The following is a 22,382-nucleotide window of genomic DNA, read 5'->3' on the forward strand; positions in this document are numbered from 1 at the left end:
AACAGAGTGCGCACGCTTATCATATTGTACAACGTTGAAAAAATTATCAAAGTAAATATTATAATATATGCACTGAAATGTTTAATTTTAAAGAAAGATACGACAAACAGTTTAGAAAATTTGTAAAATTCTTAAGTTTTTAGGCAAGTAATGGTTCTGCAATTATTTGAGAATTGTTCCAGCTAAGATATTTCTTCGACAATATCATTTCATTTTACTCCCAAAAACTGTACACACGTGGTATTTATTATTTTATTTGTTTCCGTACATTAAAATTACACTAAAATCATAAAATGTATTTCAAGAAATATAATTTTGAATCCTATTCATGTACATTGAACGTTCTTTTGGTCATATTTATAGTTGTTGCAATTATTGCTTAAGAGGCTCGATGGTCGTGGCCATTTTAGACTGCATTTACCTCCTTTTGAAGAAGAGCTCTATATAAAAATACAGGAAAATGTCAAAATTTTAATGGTAATATATATAGAACTTTTTTTTACTAAATAATAGAACCATTTTAACAAGAGCTTGGACTTTGGGTAGTTGTGTCAAACAGCACTGTGACGTAGGCCTGTCCATTTCATTGTTGGCCACTCAGCCATTGCTCTTTGAAATCAACAAGATTTGCCTGGGTTTTGAGCTAAGACTTTGCGGTCGGTGCATATTTCGCTTGAAACCGCGTCATTTTTAACTTGTTTTGACGCAAGAAATAGATAGCTACGCCCTATTGAAATTCCAGGGTCTTGTTAAAATAGTTCGTTTGTAGCTATACAAATCATATCTTGAAATTTTACGTAGATTGTAGGATATCCAGCGTCTTTGACAACATTGCAAAACGCCAGGGACTTTGTTTGAGATGACGTTTTGACGTGTCAAAGAGGAAGAAAAAAAAAATCGCAGCAGTGTCGTGAGCATAACTTGGAAATAAAACGCGATCTGGTGAACATCAACCGCATGTGTCCCCTTTAATGAATGTTTCATTTGATTTCGACAATATTCCTCTATAATTTTCACTTATTGGTCTTCAAGCCTAACAAGTTTGGGTCTATATGGAAATCCATCACGATCGCCCCTCGTGTCAAAAAGCTCACCCCGAAGCCGAAATCTGCGCAATAATCGATGACGTGTACATTTATACATACGCAGCGGTGCTTAGTCTGTCAAAGATCCCGAAAACTTAATTACACATCATCTTTCTAATAAAGGTCTACCATACTGGATTGTGGATGGATTTTATTTAATTAGAAGATGTGTTGCCGAGAGAGTGATACCATACAGTATCTAATTCATCAAGACGCGTGAAGACGGAACGTAGTTGTCTCCCTTTTGACATTTTAAATTATTTAAAACAAAAAGAAACAAACAATGTCTGGGGAAAAGTTCAATCAATAATGGGCAAAGTAGGTATCTTTGTCACAGATTGTGTGTTAGCAAGACATGGAAAATCCCGAAATACAGACGTTATGGCATTAATATATTTATGTATGGTTTATATTATAGATATTACGCATCACTTCTTGTTATTTTAAAAGTACATCAGATTCCTAAAAAGAAATCAAGAAATATTGTACTACAAGATTGACTGGAGTTTCCACCAATATGATTTCTTTCGAATTTGATTTAAAACTAAGGCAAATCTATTATTCATTTGATACTCAGTCTGGAAGTTTGCATAAACAACTTATTATAACAAATATATATCCATTTGCATATGTATTGCCGTTATCGTTAGAGATTTAATCTACAATACAAAACTGATTATTGATGGAATTATATTACATTGCTCGAATTCTCTCTAATGATGTTTAGATGTCGTATAAACCTCAGAGCTAAAAATATGATAAAGTTTCCCATATAGGAGTTTTTTTTAATTGTTGATTAGCTTCTTTTTTAAGATTTACGACAATTACCGTGAACCATATTTTAAGAATAAACAAACAATAAAATTGTGTACATTTACATTTCAAACAAAACAAGCATATTGTATACTATACTCTGTCCCGAGTTTTTGCTTCCACCATTTTTTGCTTGATATTTCGATAAACATAAGTACCTTTGTGCTCAAACTACGTTCATCCACTAATATGAAAAATGTTCAGATTATCTGTTTTGAAACTTCCCTCTACCGCTTCAGGTTTCAATACACATCCTAGAAAGTCTACGGAGATTTAGCATTGCATCAGCCATAATAAAGTCCGGATGATAACGTTGAAAAATTGCGCGAGGTATCCCGAGTACTTCCGAATGGAGAAAAGATGTAAACATATCCCATCATAAATCTCCGTAAAAAAAATTGTTTTCGTTCCTGTGAACCTTTAAGAGTGATCATGAAAAATGATAATTGTTCAATGAAGATATCTTGGATAATTCCCTTTTATTGATTTCAACTGTATTTCTTTCACATGTATGTGTATTTTTATTAAAAATCATCAAAAAGCGATGAAAGCAATAAATTGGGACATACTATAGTATAAAGCAATTTATTTCCCCTACCGGCATCCCCAATGTCGATGTATGTGCTAAATAGGTTTCAAGAAAATTCAAAGAAACTGAAGACTTTACAGCCTTTGACAGCAAATAGACTTTCTCCGTCGGAAATTCACGACTAGTCTTACATATCCACAGTGACTGTCGGTCAACTAATTAAACTTTTCTTGTTCTCATGAATAATTCAAGCTCTGTTTTTGATTGGCTCCTTTATAGTTTCGTGGTGAAAATCTCACAAATCCTATTGGCCCACGGCCAGTAAGCGTATACGAGACTAGATGAGTTTCCGACGATATTAAACTCATATTATAATTGACCATGTCCTGATTCATTGAAATTTCCTCGGACAACTAAATAATATTTTTTGCGTTCTCAATTAAAAAAAATACTTTTAAGAAAGACAGACTCTTTGATTTTTAAAAGGTAATGATGTGACAAGATGATATTTTGTACGAATACGTGCTAACAATTTATTTGTTGGATTCCCTTTTTGAAAATGTGAAGGAGCCAATCAGAATAGGACAAGATTTATTCACGCGAAAGAGACAATTTCATGGAGTTGGGGCTCGCGTTTCCGTTATTTGATCGTCGTTTACGAATGATTTCTTTAATAGTCAAAATTTAATGCAGATGTCGCACAAAAATTCTACAGAAAGAGACTATTAATACTTTCAAAAATAGATAAAGAGAGATAAATCAGTTTAAAAAATAAATAATACTTAAGTGTAATGTGTATGTCAGATATCAACAGATAAAGCTATGAATCTTCTTATATTAAAATATTTCAGCTGTGAAAATAACATGATGAAGCTCGTTAATAGTTTGACAGGTTTTTGTATCGTATGTTGAAATAATACAGAGTCAAAAATACTGCATCATCAAGCACTAGTACACGTGAGTACTTTTTGAATTAAGGATTACTGCTCAAGCCAGCATGCTGAGAAATAAGCTCAAAAATGGTTTAGAGACATTCAGTTGCTGCAAATGTAAGGGTTTATCTCATATCCCAGAATATCTCTACCAATCTATCATCTGTTAGACAACCACATGGTAAACCTATCTTTCACAGTGTACCCCAAGGTGCAACTACGGATGCCTTGGAAGGGAAAAGACAACAGGAAACGAATCAGATAGGAGCCTTCCCTTTATATCCAATTATTCTGCAAAATGCAGATATATTGAATTCTCGAGTAACGCAGAGCAGTTTGATATCAGCGATATATCAAGGGATAAAACGTCTAAATGAGAACTGTGCACTCGATTTGGTATTCCTACTTAATCACGTTAATTCTTAAATGATGTCTATTATGCTCGCGTGTGTTCGCTCCATCTAGCGCCAGATATTGGCGTTAGAAAGAGCGGTCCCCGTATGATAAATTTTCTTTTATCGCGGTAATTAAAATCGGTCGTAAATACCGTAGAAAGCATGGGGTTCTTGATGTTTTGACTCCATTGGGAAGTTTCCAGTAATGGAGACTTTAGGGGGTTCAATTTTTAATTACTTTCGGGGAAAATTTTTCTTCCAAAGGGACAAGAGGGCCGGTAAATGGAATTTTTCGTCCAACTTCAAAGAGTGATATTTATCAAATAACTTCCTTAAAATAATTTCGTTGATGATGAATGATATCGTTATAGAACGAATCGTGTATGTAAATCAAACGACCCATCTCAGAAAATGTGTTATCAAAAAACTGTTGTAGTTTTTAGAACTTTTTTTATATCTCTATTTGAACTGTTTAACTTTGCTTTGCAATTTTATACAATGTCATACTAAACAAAACACGTGACGTCGCAGCAGCTATACTGTATACAGATAAATATTCGCCTCAGTTTTATTTTTGTCCCTTCCGCCCTCAATGTCAGAGGGCGAATTTAAAACTGGGCGAATTCCACTTGTGCAAATGATATGAGTTTTAACGAAATTCCATCTGGGCGAATTGAAGACGGGGCAGAGCCATTTGTATGTGTAGAACGGCGACAATAACATGGGGCGAAAATAACCCTATATACCGTAGTTTCTTAATAACATATACAGTATCTCGAGAATTTTACTCTGGATTTAGAGGTAATGAACTTAAAATTTTGAATCCTAAGACCCTTCTATTCATTACTATTTTCATGGTGTTGGTCAAATATGACAAATGTAATATCATTTTCATGACCTTTGAACCACAAGGTCACAAGACGATATGAATTATGAATACAAATAGTAATGGCTTATTCATGCACGGATCCAGAGGATTGCATCCCCCCCCCCTTCGGAAAATTCAAAATTATCACTTAATTTTCAGAAAATAGGAATTGGAAAAGACCTGCACCCCCGCCAAATTATCCCTCGGACCCTCCCCCCTTTCCGACGATGGGGTGGGGGTGGGGGGGGTCTGGATGTGCGGATGGCTTAGTAATATATGAGCCATTAACTTGCGTGTATTATAATTATAAAATTTTGACGGTTTTTTTTGGTTTGAAAAGTTATGATATATACCCAATAATTGGACCAACAAACAAACGGATATGATGATTCGTATACGGTTCAAAACGTTGTTTGTGGGATTTTTAAGATCATTATAAATCTCGTTATATTTTCTCCGCATAATTAGACTTAGACGGAAGTATAAAACACAAAGTTGGACTCAAATTCCAATAACATTATGCTTTTATTGTAAAAATCTTTTAGAATCAAGTGTGGGTCCAGAATTTTTTCCAAGGAGGGTCCGAGGTATATTCAAGTTTCCGGGGTAGATGGTGGGGGTCCGAGGGATATGTAAGTTTGCTGGAAGGGTACCGAGGCATATATCCGGTAATTTTACTACGTAAATTTAAGAAATTTGAATTTCTTATTTGCCCTCCACATGTACCTCCGCGCGTAATTACTGTCCGATTTCCGATAAACGCAGAATGCAGTTACAATCAGCGAACAGGGGCTATTATCATTGATACTTGAAGATACACGAAAACCTATTGATGGCGTTGTTTCAATCACGGATAATAATTCATATTTAGAAAGAGTGGCATAAATTTAGAATGCACACATTTAATGTATACAATCTTTATGCATTTGCATTGCATATTTCTATTGTTACATGTAATTGTTTTCTTATATCAATCTTATAATAATATATAATATAAGATTAGAAATTTTTTTACCGTAATGTAATTACAAGATACTTAATATATGCACAGGCACCTGGCGTTATAAATTTTTTCTCATAATAAAAAGAAATTAAACCCCTTAACCCAAACCGGTATGTTTTGATAGTGAAAAAACTACTTAAACTTTAGATGCCATAAATGCTACTCTACTTTGCTTCTATTTTTCTCCCATTATCCTTGCAAATTAAATAGTTACAATTATCGTCAATCGCCTATTTATATATCATTCATTTGAATGAGGATAAAACGTACAGAAAACATCCCAAGAATGATAACTCTTCATTGCGTGTGTAAAGAGATCCGGATGGTTGTTGACATTTTGCACCAATATTATTTTTCTTGAAAAAAAAAAAATCAAATTTTGATTTTGTTTTGTGTTGTAAAAAATCTGATTGCAAAATAAAATAATCATATATAAAATTTCAAGGAAGATCTGATGTATAATTTGTTCACCATCTTTTACACACACACACACACACACACACACACACACACACACACACACACACACACACACACACACACACACACACACACACACACACACACACACACACATATATATATATATATATTAAAAACTTTGAGCGAGATGTCGCTCTGTATCTAATGGGAATAGTGGCTAGCATACTTATTACAAACACAGTATCAGTCGAGAGTTTGATTGCCTTTTAATGAGATTGAACGCCACAAGTCCGTTTGATCGAGTCTTTTACGTATGTAAAAAGTTACTATGTTCGGTGCCTATGGTGATTGAGGAATCTTTATGCATGCATCGTACCAGAACCAACTGCATCTTGCAATAGAATCAATGTACATGTAGGTTTGGTTGCATTGAAAATGGCGAGCGATCATAGTTTGTTGTTGAATGTCTTACTGGGCATGCACTTGATGCATTCGGCCGTGTATAGTTGTCTCAGAACTTTTCATTTAATTTTGTCTGTAAATTAGAAGATGGTGCGTTTTGCCCAGAATTTTCTTATTTATTTTTCTTTTATACAATACATAATGATGAATTATGATGCACCATTAATAAACCACGCTATATTTAGTTAGAAGAGCCCCTGAAGGGCAAGCGACAAGCTTGGCGATGATGAAAAATACTAGCATTCATAACCAAATGGAAAAAAAACTTTGTTTTTTTTGGCCAGGACTCTATTTTGAGGTCTGCTATGTCTTTGACATCACATATATAAATAATGATTTTTCAAATTTATGATATCATAGTGACTTTGACCTTTGACCAAAAATAAGGTCACATGTACGGAAAAGGATTCCCACCTGATCGAACGGTTCCAAGAAGTATTCATCTAATAATAGCATTAAAAACGACACAACGAAAAACACATTCGTAGTTTTTTTTAAACAATGCAAATACAGTATAATTACATATGTAAGTTTCCGACGATGTACAAAATATATCTGCATGTAATGTATCAGTAAGGTTTATATCTATGATTTATAATTCAAAATATAACAAATGTTAGATTTGTTTCTCTTTAACTTCAGGAATGGTGATTAATATATAGTAAGACATGTTTTCTAGAAAAGCTTTAAACACTTTCACAATTATAAGTTGTCCCTTCTTCCTATATGTATAAGAAATATTACAATTTCTCATAGAAAATATCCGTTAGTCATTCTTCTTCTTATGCCTTACACGGAATCACAAATCTTAATTACTGTATCTTATAACCTTGGGAAAATCAATACACTCTCTTGATTAAATTTTTCCATTTGTAGAAAATTGCATCTTGTAAGCTTGTCGCAAATTGGACATAAATCCCCTTCAGGTAACGTGCCCAGATCGAGTGCTTTAGACGTTTGTAGCCCGAATTACCACAGGCATCATTAAATATTGAGATGACAATTAAGACAATACAAGACAAAACCATCTACAGCAAGACATATTACTTTGGGGGTCAGAGCACACGAGATGTATAAACGGCTTTGAAGCAGATAAAGCGAGCTAGTGGGGAGTTGTAATTTTCTGACCAAAACAACATTTTCTTTTTAAAATAATCAAGGTTTCTGTGAAGTGGTTTTGAAATTGTTTTGAAATCGAAAATGTCAAAACTTGTGTGCAGTCGAAAATCGAAAAATCGGAGAAGAAAACCACCAAAACCGGAAGTTCATGACAGCCATTCGGAGCATCAACAAGCGTTTACCCGGTTGTTCCGAAATATCACAAGGCTTATGCTCCAGATCGAAAGGGAAAAAATAAACAACACAGCATGCTGGTATTGCAACGCAAGACGCCGTGACGAGTTGAGACGAAGCGAAGGCACGCGTTACGTGGACGAGAGTTTGGAAATTCAGCCATGCAGATCAAAGAACTACCGTCAACCGTTAACGTTGCCGCCAATTTATAAAACGGTTGAATTACCTGTCGTGCAGAAAAGGAAGGTGTTGTTCCCTACCCCATGTCGTGGACCAATTAAAGATTGGGAGTGGTCTATTCTTAATAATTGTCGCTACCTTCGTCCGGGACTTCCGAAGTACACCGGAAACGGACCTCCGAAGTATACCGGAAACGGACCTAACAGTCAATCCAAGAAACCTACGTTTCTCTGGACCGTTCAGAGTGCAGTAAGTGAAAGATAAAAACAAAAAACTACATTATTATTTTTTCAAAAGACGACGGAAACTTGGTTTTTCAGTTGACACCAGTGTATTTATTGTTGAATATGGAAGCTTTGGATTAATTTTGCTCATTCCGTTAAAAAAAAAAATACAGATTCTGAAAACAGAACTAATTTGTTTTAACTTATATTGTTTCTTGCATGTTCGTAGAAATCATCAAATTGCTGGTTCAGAGAGAAAAAGATTGAATGTAGTAATCTGTGTAAATAAACTTGAACAAACAGGAACAATCAACAAATTATTTTATTTCCTTCAAATAGTCTGTGATTCTCATGTATAACAAATGAAATGAACATTTATGAGTAATGTCCGCATGAATTCATTCGTATGCAACCACAATCCAAGTCACGAAATTATAGAAAATTGGAATTACGTAGAAGCTATTGTAAAATGTAGACCGAAAAATGCAGGTTGATATACGAATATATCCGACAACATGCTCTAGTTTCTTGGTTTTTTTATATAAAAATTATTATTTCTAAAACGGAAATAAAAAATGAGAAAAAATGACAACATTTGAAGCTCTGTTTCTGTATAATATTTTGTGTATACATAGAAAATGCATTTAAAAAAAAGAATGTAAAGGAAGACCTACATGCAGCAACTAGGTTAGTAACAGTTTCCAAGAACGATAACTGTTCAATAACAAAAACCAATGCAAAACATAATTAATAATATTACAGGTTACTTATTGTTGTCTTGTACAGAATGCTTATTATCTAGAGTTCAAATAAAATTTTGCACTTTCAATGATACATGTATGTCTACCATTTTAAGCGGTCTAAATTCATGTAAAAATGTCATGCTCTCTCTCTCTCTCTCTCTCTCTCTCTCTCTCAATCAAACATTTTTCTTACAGTTAGACTTAATGAAATAACAAATGATTTGGGTCTCCATGAAAAACAGTTTGTTCATTTCAAAAGGAGAAATAAAAACAATAAATAAGTAAATAATTCATAACATTCAACATAACAATATTCTCAAAACAAAAATCTGATATGCTGTCTTGGTTCATAACAATTTTGGGGAAGAAAAAAGAAATCCCCGTGTCATATATTGACTAAAGGAACACCGAGCTGGTTTTTTAACAAAGTGTCGAGATTTTCTGGAAAGACGTCGCCAACTGGGGAGGACTCGAACGCCCCCCTCTGCTGCTGTTTCCTTGGGACATTTGGCGTGAACCGTGTCCAGGTCATGTTGCCCTGTGGGACCCATTCAAAGCCCAGCTTCCGGGAGGTATTGATGAGAGAGGTATCGTTGGATGGAATAAAACCGTACGCTATATCACTCTTCGCTAAAAGTTTTCGGGTCAGGTCGCTGATGAGGATATCGAAATAGCCTTCCTTTCGGAACTCGGGTAAAACATAAATCATAGCGATAGAACCGTTGTACTGCATGCATATATAGGCCAGAATCCTGCCGTTCTTGTCCAGCAGGCAGCTGCTCTCGAACTTTTCGATGACACTTCTGAAGTAACCTTCCAATTCATCGGCGTTGCTCTGCTTTGCCCAGTCGCTTTTTAAAACCTTTGCGTGTTCCGGTTTCAACGCCGATAAAGTGACTCCATCCGGGATTCTGTCATATGAGATAAAAAAAACAATTTTTAAGCCAATGTGACAGTAAACCGGGTTTTCATTTATGTGAACTGTATCCATAATCCATGTCAACCCGTATCCAGTGAAATGGAGTACCCTATATGCAATACTTTGCCAAAAAATGACTAAGTTCAATTGCTGGTATTTTTTTCATAAATTATCAGAAATCAAAATCCTAGCAATATGCACATCTCTGATATATGTACAATTGATCTGCAAAAGAACAACTTCCTATGTTGAAAATTGTAAGAGGAGTTATCCGTACAATGATGGTACCCTATATGCAATATTTTGCCAAAAAATGACTAAGTTCAAAAGCTGGTATTTTTTTCATAAATTATTGGAAACCAAAATCCTAGCAATATGCAAACCTCTGATATATGTGCAATTGATCTGCAAAAGAACAACTTCCTATCTTGAGAACTGTAGAAGGAGTTATCCGTACAATGAGGGTACCCGCCGTTTTCACCACTTTAATAACCGGATTTTTCCATTGGAAAACCCGGTTAAAAACCAATTTCCTGCTGTTTGGGTTTATAGTTTTTGATATTGAGTTCCAAATGTTTTAGGAAATTTGAAAAAAAAAAACCCAACAAATTCATTATTCTTACGTTGGCATATCAGGGGGAGTAGGTCTGCTCCATGCGTACATGAGCCGTGATTCTTTGGAAGTTATTTGTCCGCCATGTTTTCTGCAGACTTCGCTTAGTACGGGTATCACATCACTTGGTACTCCTGCAAATATAATTTTATTAATATAATGTATCAAAAAATGACTTTTCACAATTATATTTCGCTAGGACCTAGTCCATTTGTTTTCAGTGCGATCCAATAACGGCCATTGTGATACCAATCTATTTCATCTTGTTTATATAATATGGATTCAATGTTGTATTATTTTATTCAGTCATTCGCAAAATATATTGAGTTTATTCACTTGATACATGAAGTTGATCAATCACGTGATCAATGTAGATTTGACCAACCATCATCAATATCCCAAATATTTTTTTTTTAAATGTGATATGCTTTATTACTTATGTTTGAATTAGAGACAGTTTATAAATAAAAATATCTCATAAACATTCCGCTAAAATTCTAATTTTAGGGATTATTTTTTTTTATTTTTGATAAATTGTAAAGCGGTTTACGACTAGCCGACTCAATGTCTGTGTTATGACATTTTACATTCGTAAATAGATTACTTCGAAATAATCTCGGATTCCATCATCCTTGGCAAATCATTTTGCATGATATATGCACATATAGAAGAAAACATTTATTTTCTGTTGCCTTGAAAAAAGTAAATCGTACAATTTTATATTAATTTGATGGAAAGTATTTATATGTAATAACATGTACATCAAAGCATCTTTGACATATTGATGTGATGTGGGTTTACTTTATGGAAGAAACACAAGATCAAATCTAAATGACCATGCAAAAGAGCTAGAGCCACGAAGCATCAAAAATTGCCCTATCATTAAATATTACCATATTTTGGTAAAATATAGGGTGGAATCTTAGCTTTTCATAACTGTTTTTCTTTTTTCGATATCTATCATACTTTTTTATTAACGGAGTTTACAATATGGCATTGTTTTGACGAAAAATGTAGAACAGACGTCATTTTTGTTAAGTAACGTCATGAAATGATAAAACTACGTATGACTTGAATCTAATAAAATAAACAAAAAACAAATAAAATTATCATGTAGACATTATAATTAATTTATGTGATGAAAATACCATGAAAAGCTTATTTACAATAAAGTTTAAAAAATATTACAGGGACCAGTGCTGAAGGTCAATAAAACGGCGGTACATTTAAATATGTCGGTGTCATAAAAGTTCTTTTTTCTGCAATTTGAAACTGCATGAAGTAATGCTGATGATGCGCAGTGTATAACTGAGGATTAATCAATGAATTCTACCAATGTAAACACAAATAATTAAAAATAAATATATAAATATGACAGAGATACGGTAATTGAATTTAATAGAGATGTATGTAATCTCGAATTTTAATGCATTACTGTAACAATCTGTGTACATTATTCTGCATGATTATTTTACTTGTTTCAAAGCTTCGATATTTTCAGCCAATCCTGGCGCTTTACAGCAGTTAGATGCCAGGGTTCAGTCCCTTGAAATGTTTTATTTTCCCATTTTCCCTTGGTCTCACCGTGCGTTCATGTGCGCTCACCGTGCGTTCACTTGCGCCAGCTCTCCGCTCCGCTCCCGCTCATCGTTCACAAAACGCCCACCGTGCGTTCACAAAAATTTCGCCTTGCGCTCACTGCGTTCGTTTAGTGTTCACTTATTGTTTAGTCAGATAATATTATATTTAGGCTTATAACAATACAAACATGTAGTTTATTGTTATTATTTCCTGATTACCAACGAAACACAATGTAACAATACCTCCCGGGGCACTCCGAATAAATCGTTCATCTTGCGTTCACATAGAGGACATATATCGTTCACCGTTCACTTTGCGCTTGCGTTTGCGCTCTGCTTACGCTCACAGTTCACCGTTCATAAGCGCTATCCAAATTCGGCTCAGTGTGCACTCACCGTTCGTTTAGAGTGCACTCACTGTGTGCTCACCTTTCACGAACTGTTTAAGTCAAAAATAAAACCTTTTAGCGACTGTGTATATGTAATGGATATACTAGTATGGCGAAAGCAGTTTCGAGGCCCGTTATAGGACCGAGAACTGTGATATTTTTTCATACAGAAGTGTTTGAGGCATATATAGTACTTAAATCACTCCATTGAATATCATTGTTGATTCCTGAGACAGTCCAATTTTAAAGAATAACAGTATTGTAACCACTGGTAATGGTCTGAGATTAAGAAGCTCTGTAATATATCGGACTGTCATAAGTAAAATTCTTGACTGCTGGAACAAGGGAATGACATTACAGCAGTGTTTTAATGTTCATAAATTAAATGAAAAAAGAATATCGATTTCTTTAAAAATATTTTTATGAGTTTATTATTCTTTATAAATGCCATAACGTCTATTCATTAACATTTCATTTTTTCTAGTGATATTCATGTCTTTTGAGAATTGTTACAAGTGATAAGCTATCCGTAAATGTCTTGAGAATTAAGATCATATTTCAGAGAGAGAGAGAGAGAGAGAGAGAGAGAGAGAGAGAGAGAGAGAGAGAGAGAGAGAGAGAGAGAGAGAGAGAATGTGGGTTTACTATTTTGAAGCGAAGATAGGTTAAAATGAACATTTTTATTTAAATCATCAAGCAGTAGCACATAAATAATGTCGTTAAATTGTCTTGAAAAGTCGAATTGATAGCAAGCATGTAGAATTTGTGTTATCATATATATAGATTTGTAATGAACTGAGCCGTACATCGATTTTTTTAGAGGGTAGGGAAGGGGGGGGGGGGATTGAATGGAAACAAATACTGTTTTAAATCTCTCTGTACGCATCGTTTTTTTTTTTAAAGAAAGGGCCCGGCAATCTGAATTTTTTCTATATGCCATACAAGAAAAACTTTGATGAGATTTAATACGCATAAAATGATCGAAGATAATTTCAATCGAGAATTTTATAGGCAAAAGTAAGACACCGATGTGCACACATTTAGGGTGATTGTTTATTTTATTGGACAAATTATCAACAAAGACATCGCAATTGGGATTAGACTTCTATATAGTGAACATGCTGAAAATGTATTCTAAGCTGTGTATACCAAAAGCCGTCTTTATCGAAACGGACACAATCGAACTTTTAAGAAAGGAGTGTAACTGCATGTAACGGTTCACCGGAAATACATTGACCATGCGACGAATCAACACTGATCAACAGGTGGCTGATAAAGAAAAGACATGCATTGGCAAAATGTTTTTATGCTAGGGACGATGGCTTAATATTCAATTACAGCTGTACTTACGAATTAAATAATCAAGTTTTTTGACGGAATAAGTTAAGTTTATCATATATGTACATGTTTACACGTGATGTCGACTGTCTTTCTCCCGCGGTATTCAGGAACAAGTACTTGTGTAAAAAAAAATCGCTTGCATCTTTCCTTTCGTTTAATGCATTTCACCGTTTGACAAAAATCCCACAACTGGCTACTTATACATGCTATTGATTATTATACATAAAGGTATAGGAATATATATTTACTTACGTACGTACAATGTTAACTTTGCCATAATTTAGTTTTTCCCTGTTTGTTAACAATGTTCATGTATCTCATGTATTCATGTATTCTACTGCCCTTGAATAATACCGTGGTACATAGAAATAATGCTTTTTAAAAATGCAGACTTTACTGGTAAATTTTTTTGGCAAAATACTGAAAGAACTCAATATTCTATGTACAGACTCAACTGACGTCGCAAACGTCAAACTATGACGTCATTGATGATGCACGGTGTAAGCATGAATACACAGTATAAAATTACTAGATAAAACATGTTAAAGTTCAGTTTATATGCATTTCTTCCTCAAATATTTAATAAAATGATGATTTTGTAAATAATCTGAAATAATTCTTTATCATTATTAATTAAATTCTGCTATTTCAATAAAAAGGAAGCAATTAATTTCCCTAAAATAGAGTGGTCTGTTTTATTTTCTGATACTAAAATTTTCAAAATTTGTAAAATACATATTGGCCACACTTGAGTACCTCTACGAAATTTTGCAGGCAGAAGCATTTATGCAATATCTCTCAGTTTTAAAAGTTTCAAAGAGGTACTCAAGTGTGGCCACATTCAAATTTGGGAAAAACTGCAGTAAAATCTACAATTTTCAGCTATTTTTAACGATCATAGTATGTTTGGTGATGCGCATGTGCTAAACGGTGGGGCTGAAGTGAAAAAATTCCATATGCATAGAAGCAGAATATTGTGCCCTACATTATAAGTAATTACAATTTGTATTGTTTCAAACTTGAGTTTTGTGAAAATTTTAAGGCACATTTTGATGCTTCGTGGCTCTAGCTCTTTATATTTTAATTACATACTTACATAACAATAATAATTAATGAATAACTATAAACCTAACGTCTCTTTCTTTTTACCTTTTTTATTTCGATATCTTTCATTGTTTATTTTTTAATTGTAATTACATTGTAGATCTATATCGATGCACATTGACATTACTCTTCGGCCGCTTATACCGTTAGCTTCCAAAAGATATCCTTTAAGGAATTGAGCGTTTTTAGAAATAGTAAACAATACACCGCCGACCAATCGATAATTAATAGTTATTTTTAAAGAACGTTAATCTTATTTTTTTTTTACTCTGAATATACATGTAACTACAAATTGGTAAATCAGTACTTGGATGGCCATGTCTTGTGATCTTAGGCAGAATTATCACATATGTAAACACTGCTGTTTAAATGCGCTGATAATTACTGCACCGATTCTTTCGATTACGTTGCAGTAAATGTGAATGGCCAACTGACATACATTTCACTGGTGTTAAGCCGATATGCGTACCATTTGGTACGCATATCATAAGATGGCGACGACCTCTGCAGGTTCGTAAGTTTACACAACTCTTTTTATTTATTCAGGTCGTATTTCAGCGGGTAAAACATCAGTGTTTGAAGGGCTAGCGAGTCTTCACATGTAGCAACCTATCAAATAATCCAAAACTGCATATTAATTGATATTTTCTTCATTAATGAAAATCCCGATGATATGCGTACCTACAAAAACAGATATACGTACCATGAAACAAATAAGAATTTCTGGATATAGGTACCATCGGTAAGATATACGTACCACTAATATACAAATTGATTTGTTTTTTTTTCAAGGGAATAGTATATCTAAAATAACTTATTTAACTGTATTTCGTAAAAAAAAAATTAAAACAACTTGTTAAATGAAAACTATAAATGGAAAAAAAATTATCTAAGAAAGAAATGCAGGTGATTTTGATTGCCTGATATATAATCATCAGATTACCAAAACCTCACTTTAAGTCCAAATTCAAAATTCAAGTCCGAATGATAAAGATATTTAGAGTCCTTCGATTTCTTTATAAAAAAAATTCAAAGTATGAAAAATGAGTTTGTTTATAAATACAGTCAAACTTCGTTATCTCGAACTAGATGGGACTGTTTATAACTTCGAGATATCCGAGTATTCGAGATTTTTAGGGTACGATACTTTAAAAAAAGTGGTTGTTAATTACAAATCACTTCGACATATCCATTGTATTCGAGATATCGGTGTTCAAGATAACGAAGTTTAAATGTATAAAATTACCAACGAATTAAACAATCGACAAATAAAAGAATATTTTGTTAAAAAATTTACCATTTAATGTTGAATTTTGTTTAAATGATAAAGCATGAAACAATTAATACTCGGCGTATTTATCATTTTAAAACAATTGAAATTAAATAGATAGGATAATTTCTTGACAACTATTTGAATATTATCTACCTACATGGGATTCATACATTATCGTTTCTGAATTCTCTGGAAAAAAAAGTATTGCCATAATCGAGGTTCAGTATTAAGCGTATATCAAAACCGATTGAACCAACCGACCGAAAACAAGAGATCAATTAGTATGATACATTGAAAATTTGAATGTTTATTTCCCGCTACTATAAAGTAATGATATATGTCCAAATTTTCAACAAATTGACGCTCTGGGGATAACGATAATAAAGCAATATAATACAACTGCATTCAACGTCTCAAAACCGCACAGTTCAGTGAAAATAAGAAAACACAATATATAATAGGAAAGTAGCTGGTACCCATATCATCAAAATATGGTACGTATATCCAAAAACATAAACATGCCGTAGGTACGCATATCATAGGGATTTTTATTAACGAAGAAAATATCAATTAATATGCAGTTTTGGATTATTTTATAGGTTGCTACATGAAAAGACTCGCTAGCCCTTCAAACACTTATATTTTACCCGCTGAAATACGACCTGAATAAATAAAAAGAGTTGTGTAAACTTACGAACCTGCAGAGGTCGTTGCCATCTTATGATATGCGTACCAAATGGTACGCATATCGGCTTAACACCAGTGCATTTGCAATTTGGTTGTTAAAAAGAGATTTTATCAAAACGTCTTTTAAAAATGCATATCAGAATGCGCCTGATGATTTAACTCTAAAGGAACCATGTTCTGTCAAACGTGAATCGGCAAACACGTGCGGTGCATGTTTACTTAATAAAAAAAAATGATTAGTGAAACTGTTGGTGTTTTTTTATTCATCACAACAAAATACGGTGATGCCTCTACCATATATAAATAAACGCCATGTGTAATTTTAGAAACAAAATCTACAATTAAACAGTATGAAATAACCACCGTTAATTGTTTCAATTATCAACGTGAAATGTGAACGTTTTGCGCACATGTGTAAAGAGCAGTCACAGGTAACCTGCATTTTCCCGCCAGCCAAAACATTTATATCAGTAGGTCACTAGGTCAAAATATACACCAATTTACCTACAGTAATCTTTTACTTTTGCCTTTAACGCATAAAATAAACACGTTAGCCGTTTAATATAATATTAAACGTATTTTATAAGTTTATGGCTGTTTTGTAATTTTCTACAATTTCAGTATTTGTCACATTTCAGAACACGTTTTGTCTTTGAAAGTACATGTAAGATGGACTGAATGCACGCGTTACCTTTAAGCGCATGCTTAATTAATATTTTTATCAGTAAAGGTTTTCAGAATTGTTCTTCCATGCGCTGTCTGCGTGATTAAATGAAAGGCTGTTGCCCTCACTGAAATATCAGAGGATATTTACCCCTAAAAGTGATAATAAAATACATCTTGGGCACGAAAGCAACACAATAGCCGATATCGTGCGTCAAAGAGATTGCCGAGTATCATAACATTTTTCATGTCATTAAAATATTAACATAAACCAAATATGTTTAGCTTGACATTTTCTTAAAGATGTATATTTTTGTTATCAAAGTTCGCGACGGCTAGCCGAGAAATCGCTGTAAAGGCTCTTTCAATAGCGTGAACAAAATAATGTACGTATGTATGTAAGTTATAAAAGCAAAGGTGTGAGATTTTATGACAACACTAAAAAAATTTGAAAGAAATGGTTGAGAACATATATAGACTTGAATGCTTTAATATACACGGTATTTGACTGCCACCTTGAAAGGAGTTAACACGCTTACCTCTGTTAGATGGGTGTATTTCGTTTAATTATTTCATGGATCAATAAAAATTATAGTCTAAATTCACTTTTTATGTAAATTGTATTTTAAGATGATAACAGAATGATGTTGTACAACAAGCAATCTTCTAAAAAAAATGATAACCACCCCCTCCAATTGTTTGTGTACAACATGTACAAGTTCGGGTCATTTGAAGCACCTTTCTGGGCATACTGGTAATCTTTGCGGCTATATTTACCAGTACGAATGGTGTTAAGTGAGTATAAACACAATTTTAACAATCAGCATTCAACAAAATGTGTAAAGTATTGCCAATTGAATTGATAATTTCTTAACACCCCCCTTCCAATCTGTACATGTGTATGTTCGCGTCATATGAATAACATCGGTTTTGGACAGATCTCTTGTTTAATGCGGTTATCTATATCAGTACTGCTGGTGTTAAGGTAAATTTTACCTGTAAAGTTTATCGGCTGGCTCCAGTCGATAAGCCCGGGTCGCTGAAGAAAATATTTCAAGGCAGAAACACTTTTCGTGTGACATATATGGGTCTGCTTAAAATAGTTCAGGACCTGCAAGAGTCAACACAAACCTTTAAAAGACATTCTACAGATAAAATCATCAGTTTTTCAATTTTGCGCAAAGTTGAAGCTAGTTGAAAAATATTTTATGGTTTCTTAGTCTTGCCTCGAAAGTTCAAAAGGTTATCGAATTTAAAATAAAATTGCGGGAACTTTCTAAATCCGACGACATAAAGCCCTGTTGTCAAATTTTTACTGTCATCTTATAAAACTGAATTTAAAACATTACTATCTATATACATTTCATAAACATACATTTATCATGCATAATGGCATTTTAACAGGACACAGAACTTATTTACTCATCACACATGTATACACACATGAATATGATTCATATTCAATAATATAACTTTCCCTTATGCTTTTAGAAACTGAGAGGTTTGCTTATTTAATTTTTTGCTGGGGATCCCCCCCCCCCGCCCCCCGATCAATACGATAATTTAACTACCATCGAAGTTCTACGTGTATATTGACCTCGCGCTTCGGGCTCGGTGAATATTTTATTACCTTTTCATTGCTTTTGCTTTCATGATATTGTCTACATACCTTATCAGATGATTCTGGGCGTAACAAAATACAGTTCCATTTTGGCCAATTGTCTACGACCACCTCAAACCCACTTAGGTTGTCATCTAAAGCGTTCCTTATCACATAATATATCTACAAGAAAATCAATTACAAGTATGCATTATAAATGAACAATAAATGGGGACAAATAAACATGTAAGAAGTATAAATATATCATATTAACTTTCCTGAATCGAAATAACTTCAGTTTCTTCTACAAGTCTATTTCTAAAATTTCCCTTCCCTTTTTCCGAGATTATTTGCTGAGTGTTATTACATGAAAGAGGTTTCTGTCTTCTCATATCTCGCCATTGTTAAACAATAGTAGGGAGTTCTCTAGAATTTATTTTAAGAATTACAATCTCATCTGAAATGTTCGTAAATTTTAGTTTTAGGAGCGCCAACCGGATTCCACTTAATAAAATGTTAATACGTGTGCACTCCTCTTCGTTTTTTTTTTCTCTCAAGAATTTTCTAGCTCAATCTGGAATTTGCTCTTAGACTATAATGCATATGGCTGCTGCAGATCTGTATTAGATGCATGATCTTATTGTCGCGATTAAAAAAATCAATACCAAGGAAAACCTAGAAGAAAACTGTAAGAAAAAATTGAAAACGACCGAGTTTTAAAGAAAATGTTGATGTGTAAAATCTCTGTTGTGAATTATAAAATAAAATGAATTTAAATACGTTTAATTGAGTTGCTTTTATAGTTTATACATGCATTATGCTGTATTTCAAGCAAAATTCAACGTATCATGTTGAAATGAACCACGCCTATATAGATTTTTTTGTACATCAAACTTAAACATATTTCCTTGTATAAACATATGACAAAGCTATGGTAACAGCTTTGGGGATGTTTGATAAAAATACAGATAAAAGTGCAGTGTGGTAAACATTTATAAGTGATTATGAACGGCGCTCTCACGAAACACCCAGCTTGAATCAATGAGATTTTCGAGGCACTTAATACCCCTGACCACGTTGACAAGCAGGAAGTCAACACTCAACAAAACTTTCGCATTACGATAGAAAGACTTCACTTGCTGAATCACTTTCCAGCTTTTTATTTCGTTAAAATCAATAAGCACTGCATACACAGACATGACAAAGCCATGAATTATACTGACTTTTTCTGGATAAATGCAGTTTATGAGTACGTTATAGTCATTGAACTTTTGTACTGACGAAACATTTTTAAATTTTATTAAACGTGTTTACTACAACACTGCTACATTCAAACAAACACAATACATTGATAGAGACTTAAATGAAACTTAAAGAGCAACATCAACCAATTCAATCACGCCTTTCAACCAAGCATGTAGATTTTGTTATTTTTTCCCCTTCTTTTTGGCTTCCTGGTCAGGTTTGAAAAACATAATCAGAAAAAAATATATATATTTTGTCACGACAGGAACAGTTATTTCGATGCTGTACATGGATAAAATGGATACCAAGAGTTCAAAACACAAACCATGACGATATATATACCTTAGCCGTGCCCGGTAATCCACAAGATAACTCTTCTTTAAGCTCTCCGATCTCTTCTTTGTCTAGGATTTTGTAAATCATAACAGTGTTACCCGTTTTTCTTCTAAAATAAAAATAACACACAAAACCCTGCTTCGTTGTACACTATATTCTCTCCTTCACAGCGTGTACTTGTGTGTATAAGCGTCTTGCGATCAAATGGCACGTGGGGTTGGCCTCTCTGGTGAATGATCAGTCAAGGTCGATCCACGCTTCACTGACGTTTATTTGTTTACATACGGAAGCGCGGAAGGGATTTAATAATACTACAATGTAACAATGTCCTGTTTACAGTGTTTTGAATGATTATATATCCTTCTTTGCTGCTTAATCGGTTAGAACCGGTTCTAGATATTTTTAATACGGACATAATTGACTTATAATTTTATTCTAATGTACCTGGGCTTTGCAGCTGAAACACTGATAAATTTTTCCTATTCTTTTAGCTTGTTTGACAAAATGTAAATTACAACCTTTAAAAATTAAGATATTGGTCACCATGAATTGTATTTATGTAATTCGATATGACATTTGTTAACAAGCATTCTGAGAGTATTGCATAAGCAATACACGTCCCCTACCTGTTTGTAGAAATCTGTGAAAACAATGCACTGTTATGCAGAATATTATTTCTTAGCGTCGTTTGTACCTCGTATCAACAGACCAACCCGATAACGAACCCGATTGTAATAATACGAAAAAAAACCTGTCGATTAAATTTACAACACAATGCTTGAACTATTTTACAGAACCTATTTGTTTGTTAGAAATAAGAAAAGGAATCGTGCAAGTAATGCACGATATTATTACTGACTACATACTTTCCTCGTTTATTCAATCATACACACCGAACCCGATAACAAACCCGAACATTTAAGAAATGGAATATAAAAAATTAATTTTCTCGAAAATATGTCAACCAGACGCTACAAAAGTGTAAACTTGATATGTAGTTTGACATTTTGAAGCTGTTCAGCAAATTTCACATTATTCCTCAAACGCATAAAGAAAAAAAAGTGCGGAAAACTGAAGTTGGACAGACAGACGGACAGACGGACGGACTGACGGACGCAGAGGAAAGCTATAGTCCCCTCCGGTGAAAACCGGTAGGGGTACTAAAACATAAGTAAAAAACAGATTCGACACGTTTTACTTAAAATTAGAAGTTACTACGGTACCGCTTCTTAAACAAACAGTACTGGAATAAAATGCAGTTGCACTCAAATCTATATTTTGTAATGTACATTTGCACATGTGCATGGTTCTTAACCATGAGGCGAGTAAAAAGTTTAATTTTAACTTACAGCTAAAATAAAAGCATAAATAATATGTATCAGTTAAACTTTTTAAAGTGTCAATTTTGGTTAATCCATAACAAAATAGCGAGTACAGTACTTTAGACATTTAAGAGGGAATAACGGCAGTGTCCATCATAGTCTAGATTATTTTCCTCGATGGGCTCTGTATAAAAAAACAGAAATTAAAGTGTTCAAATTCGAATAAAAAAATAATAGTTTATGGCGACAAAAAAATCACTTTTTCAGTTGCAAGGTAGATCTAACGCCACTGGGCAATTTCTTAACCAGTCAAATCTTTTATTATAACTCCTTCACGATGATTTGAGAGTTTTCAATATA

The 22,382-nt window shown here is 33.7% G+C and overlaps 1 protein-coding gene across 1 annotated transcript; it reads right to left on the minus strand.

The window, feature by feature from the left end:
- Nucleotides 1-8,515: 8,515 nt before the first annotated feature.
- LOC105329920 (glycine N-acyltransferase-like protein 3) lies at nucleotides 8,516-21,409 on the minus strand. Its single transcript, XM_066069003.1, has 5 exons — nucleotides 20,707-21,409; nucleotides 19,189-19,302; nucleotides 18,516-18,630; nucleotides 10,493-10,616; nucleotides 8,516-9,861 (listed from the first exon to the last, which is right to left on the minus strand). The coding sequence occupies exons 1-5, from the start codon at nucleotides 20,785-20,787 to the stop codon at nucleotides 9,336-9,338; spliced, it is 960 nt and encodes a 319-aa protein (XP_065925075.1). The 5' UTR covers nucleotides 20,788-21,409; the 3' UTR covers nucleotides 8,516-9,335.
- Nucleotides 21,410-22,382: the final 973 nt, after the last annotated feature.

Source organism: Magallana gigas, chromosome 8 (assembly GCF_963853765.1).
Source record: "Magallana gigas chromosome 8, xbMagGiga1.1, whole genome shotgun sequence".
NCBI lineage: Eukaryota > Metazoa > Mollusca > Bivalvia > Ostreida > Ostreidae > Magallana > Magallana gigas.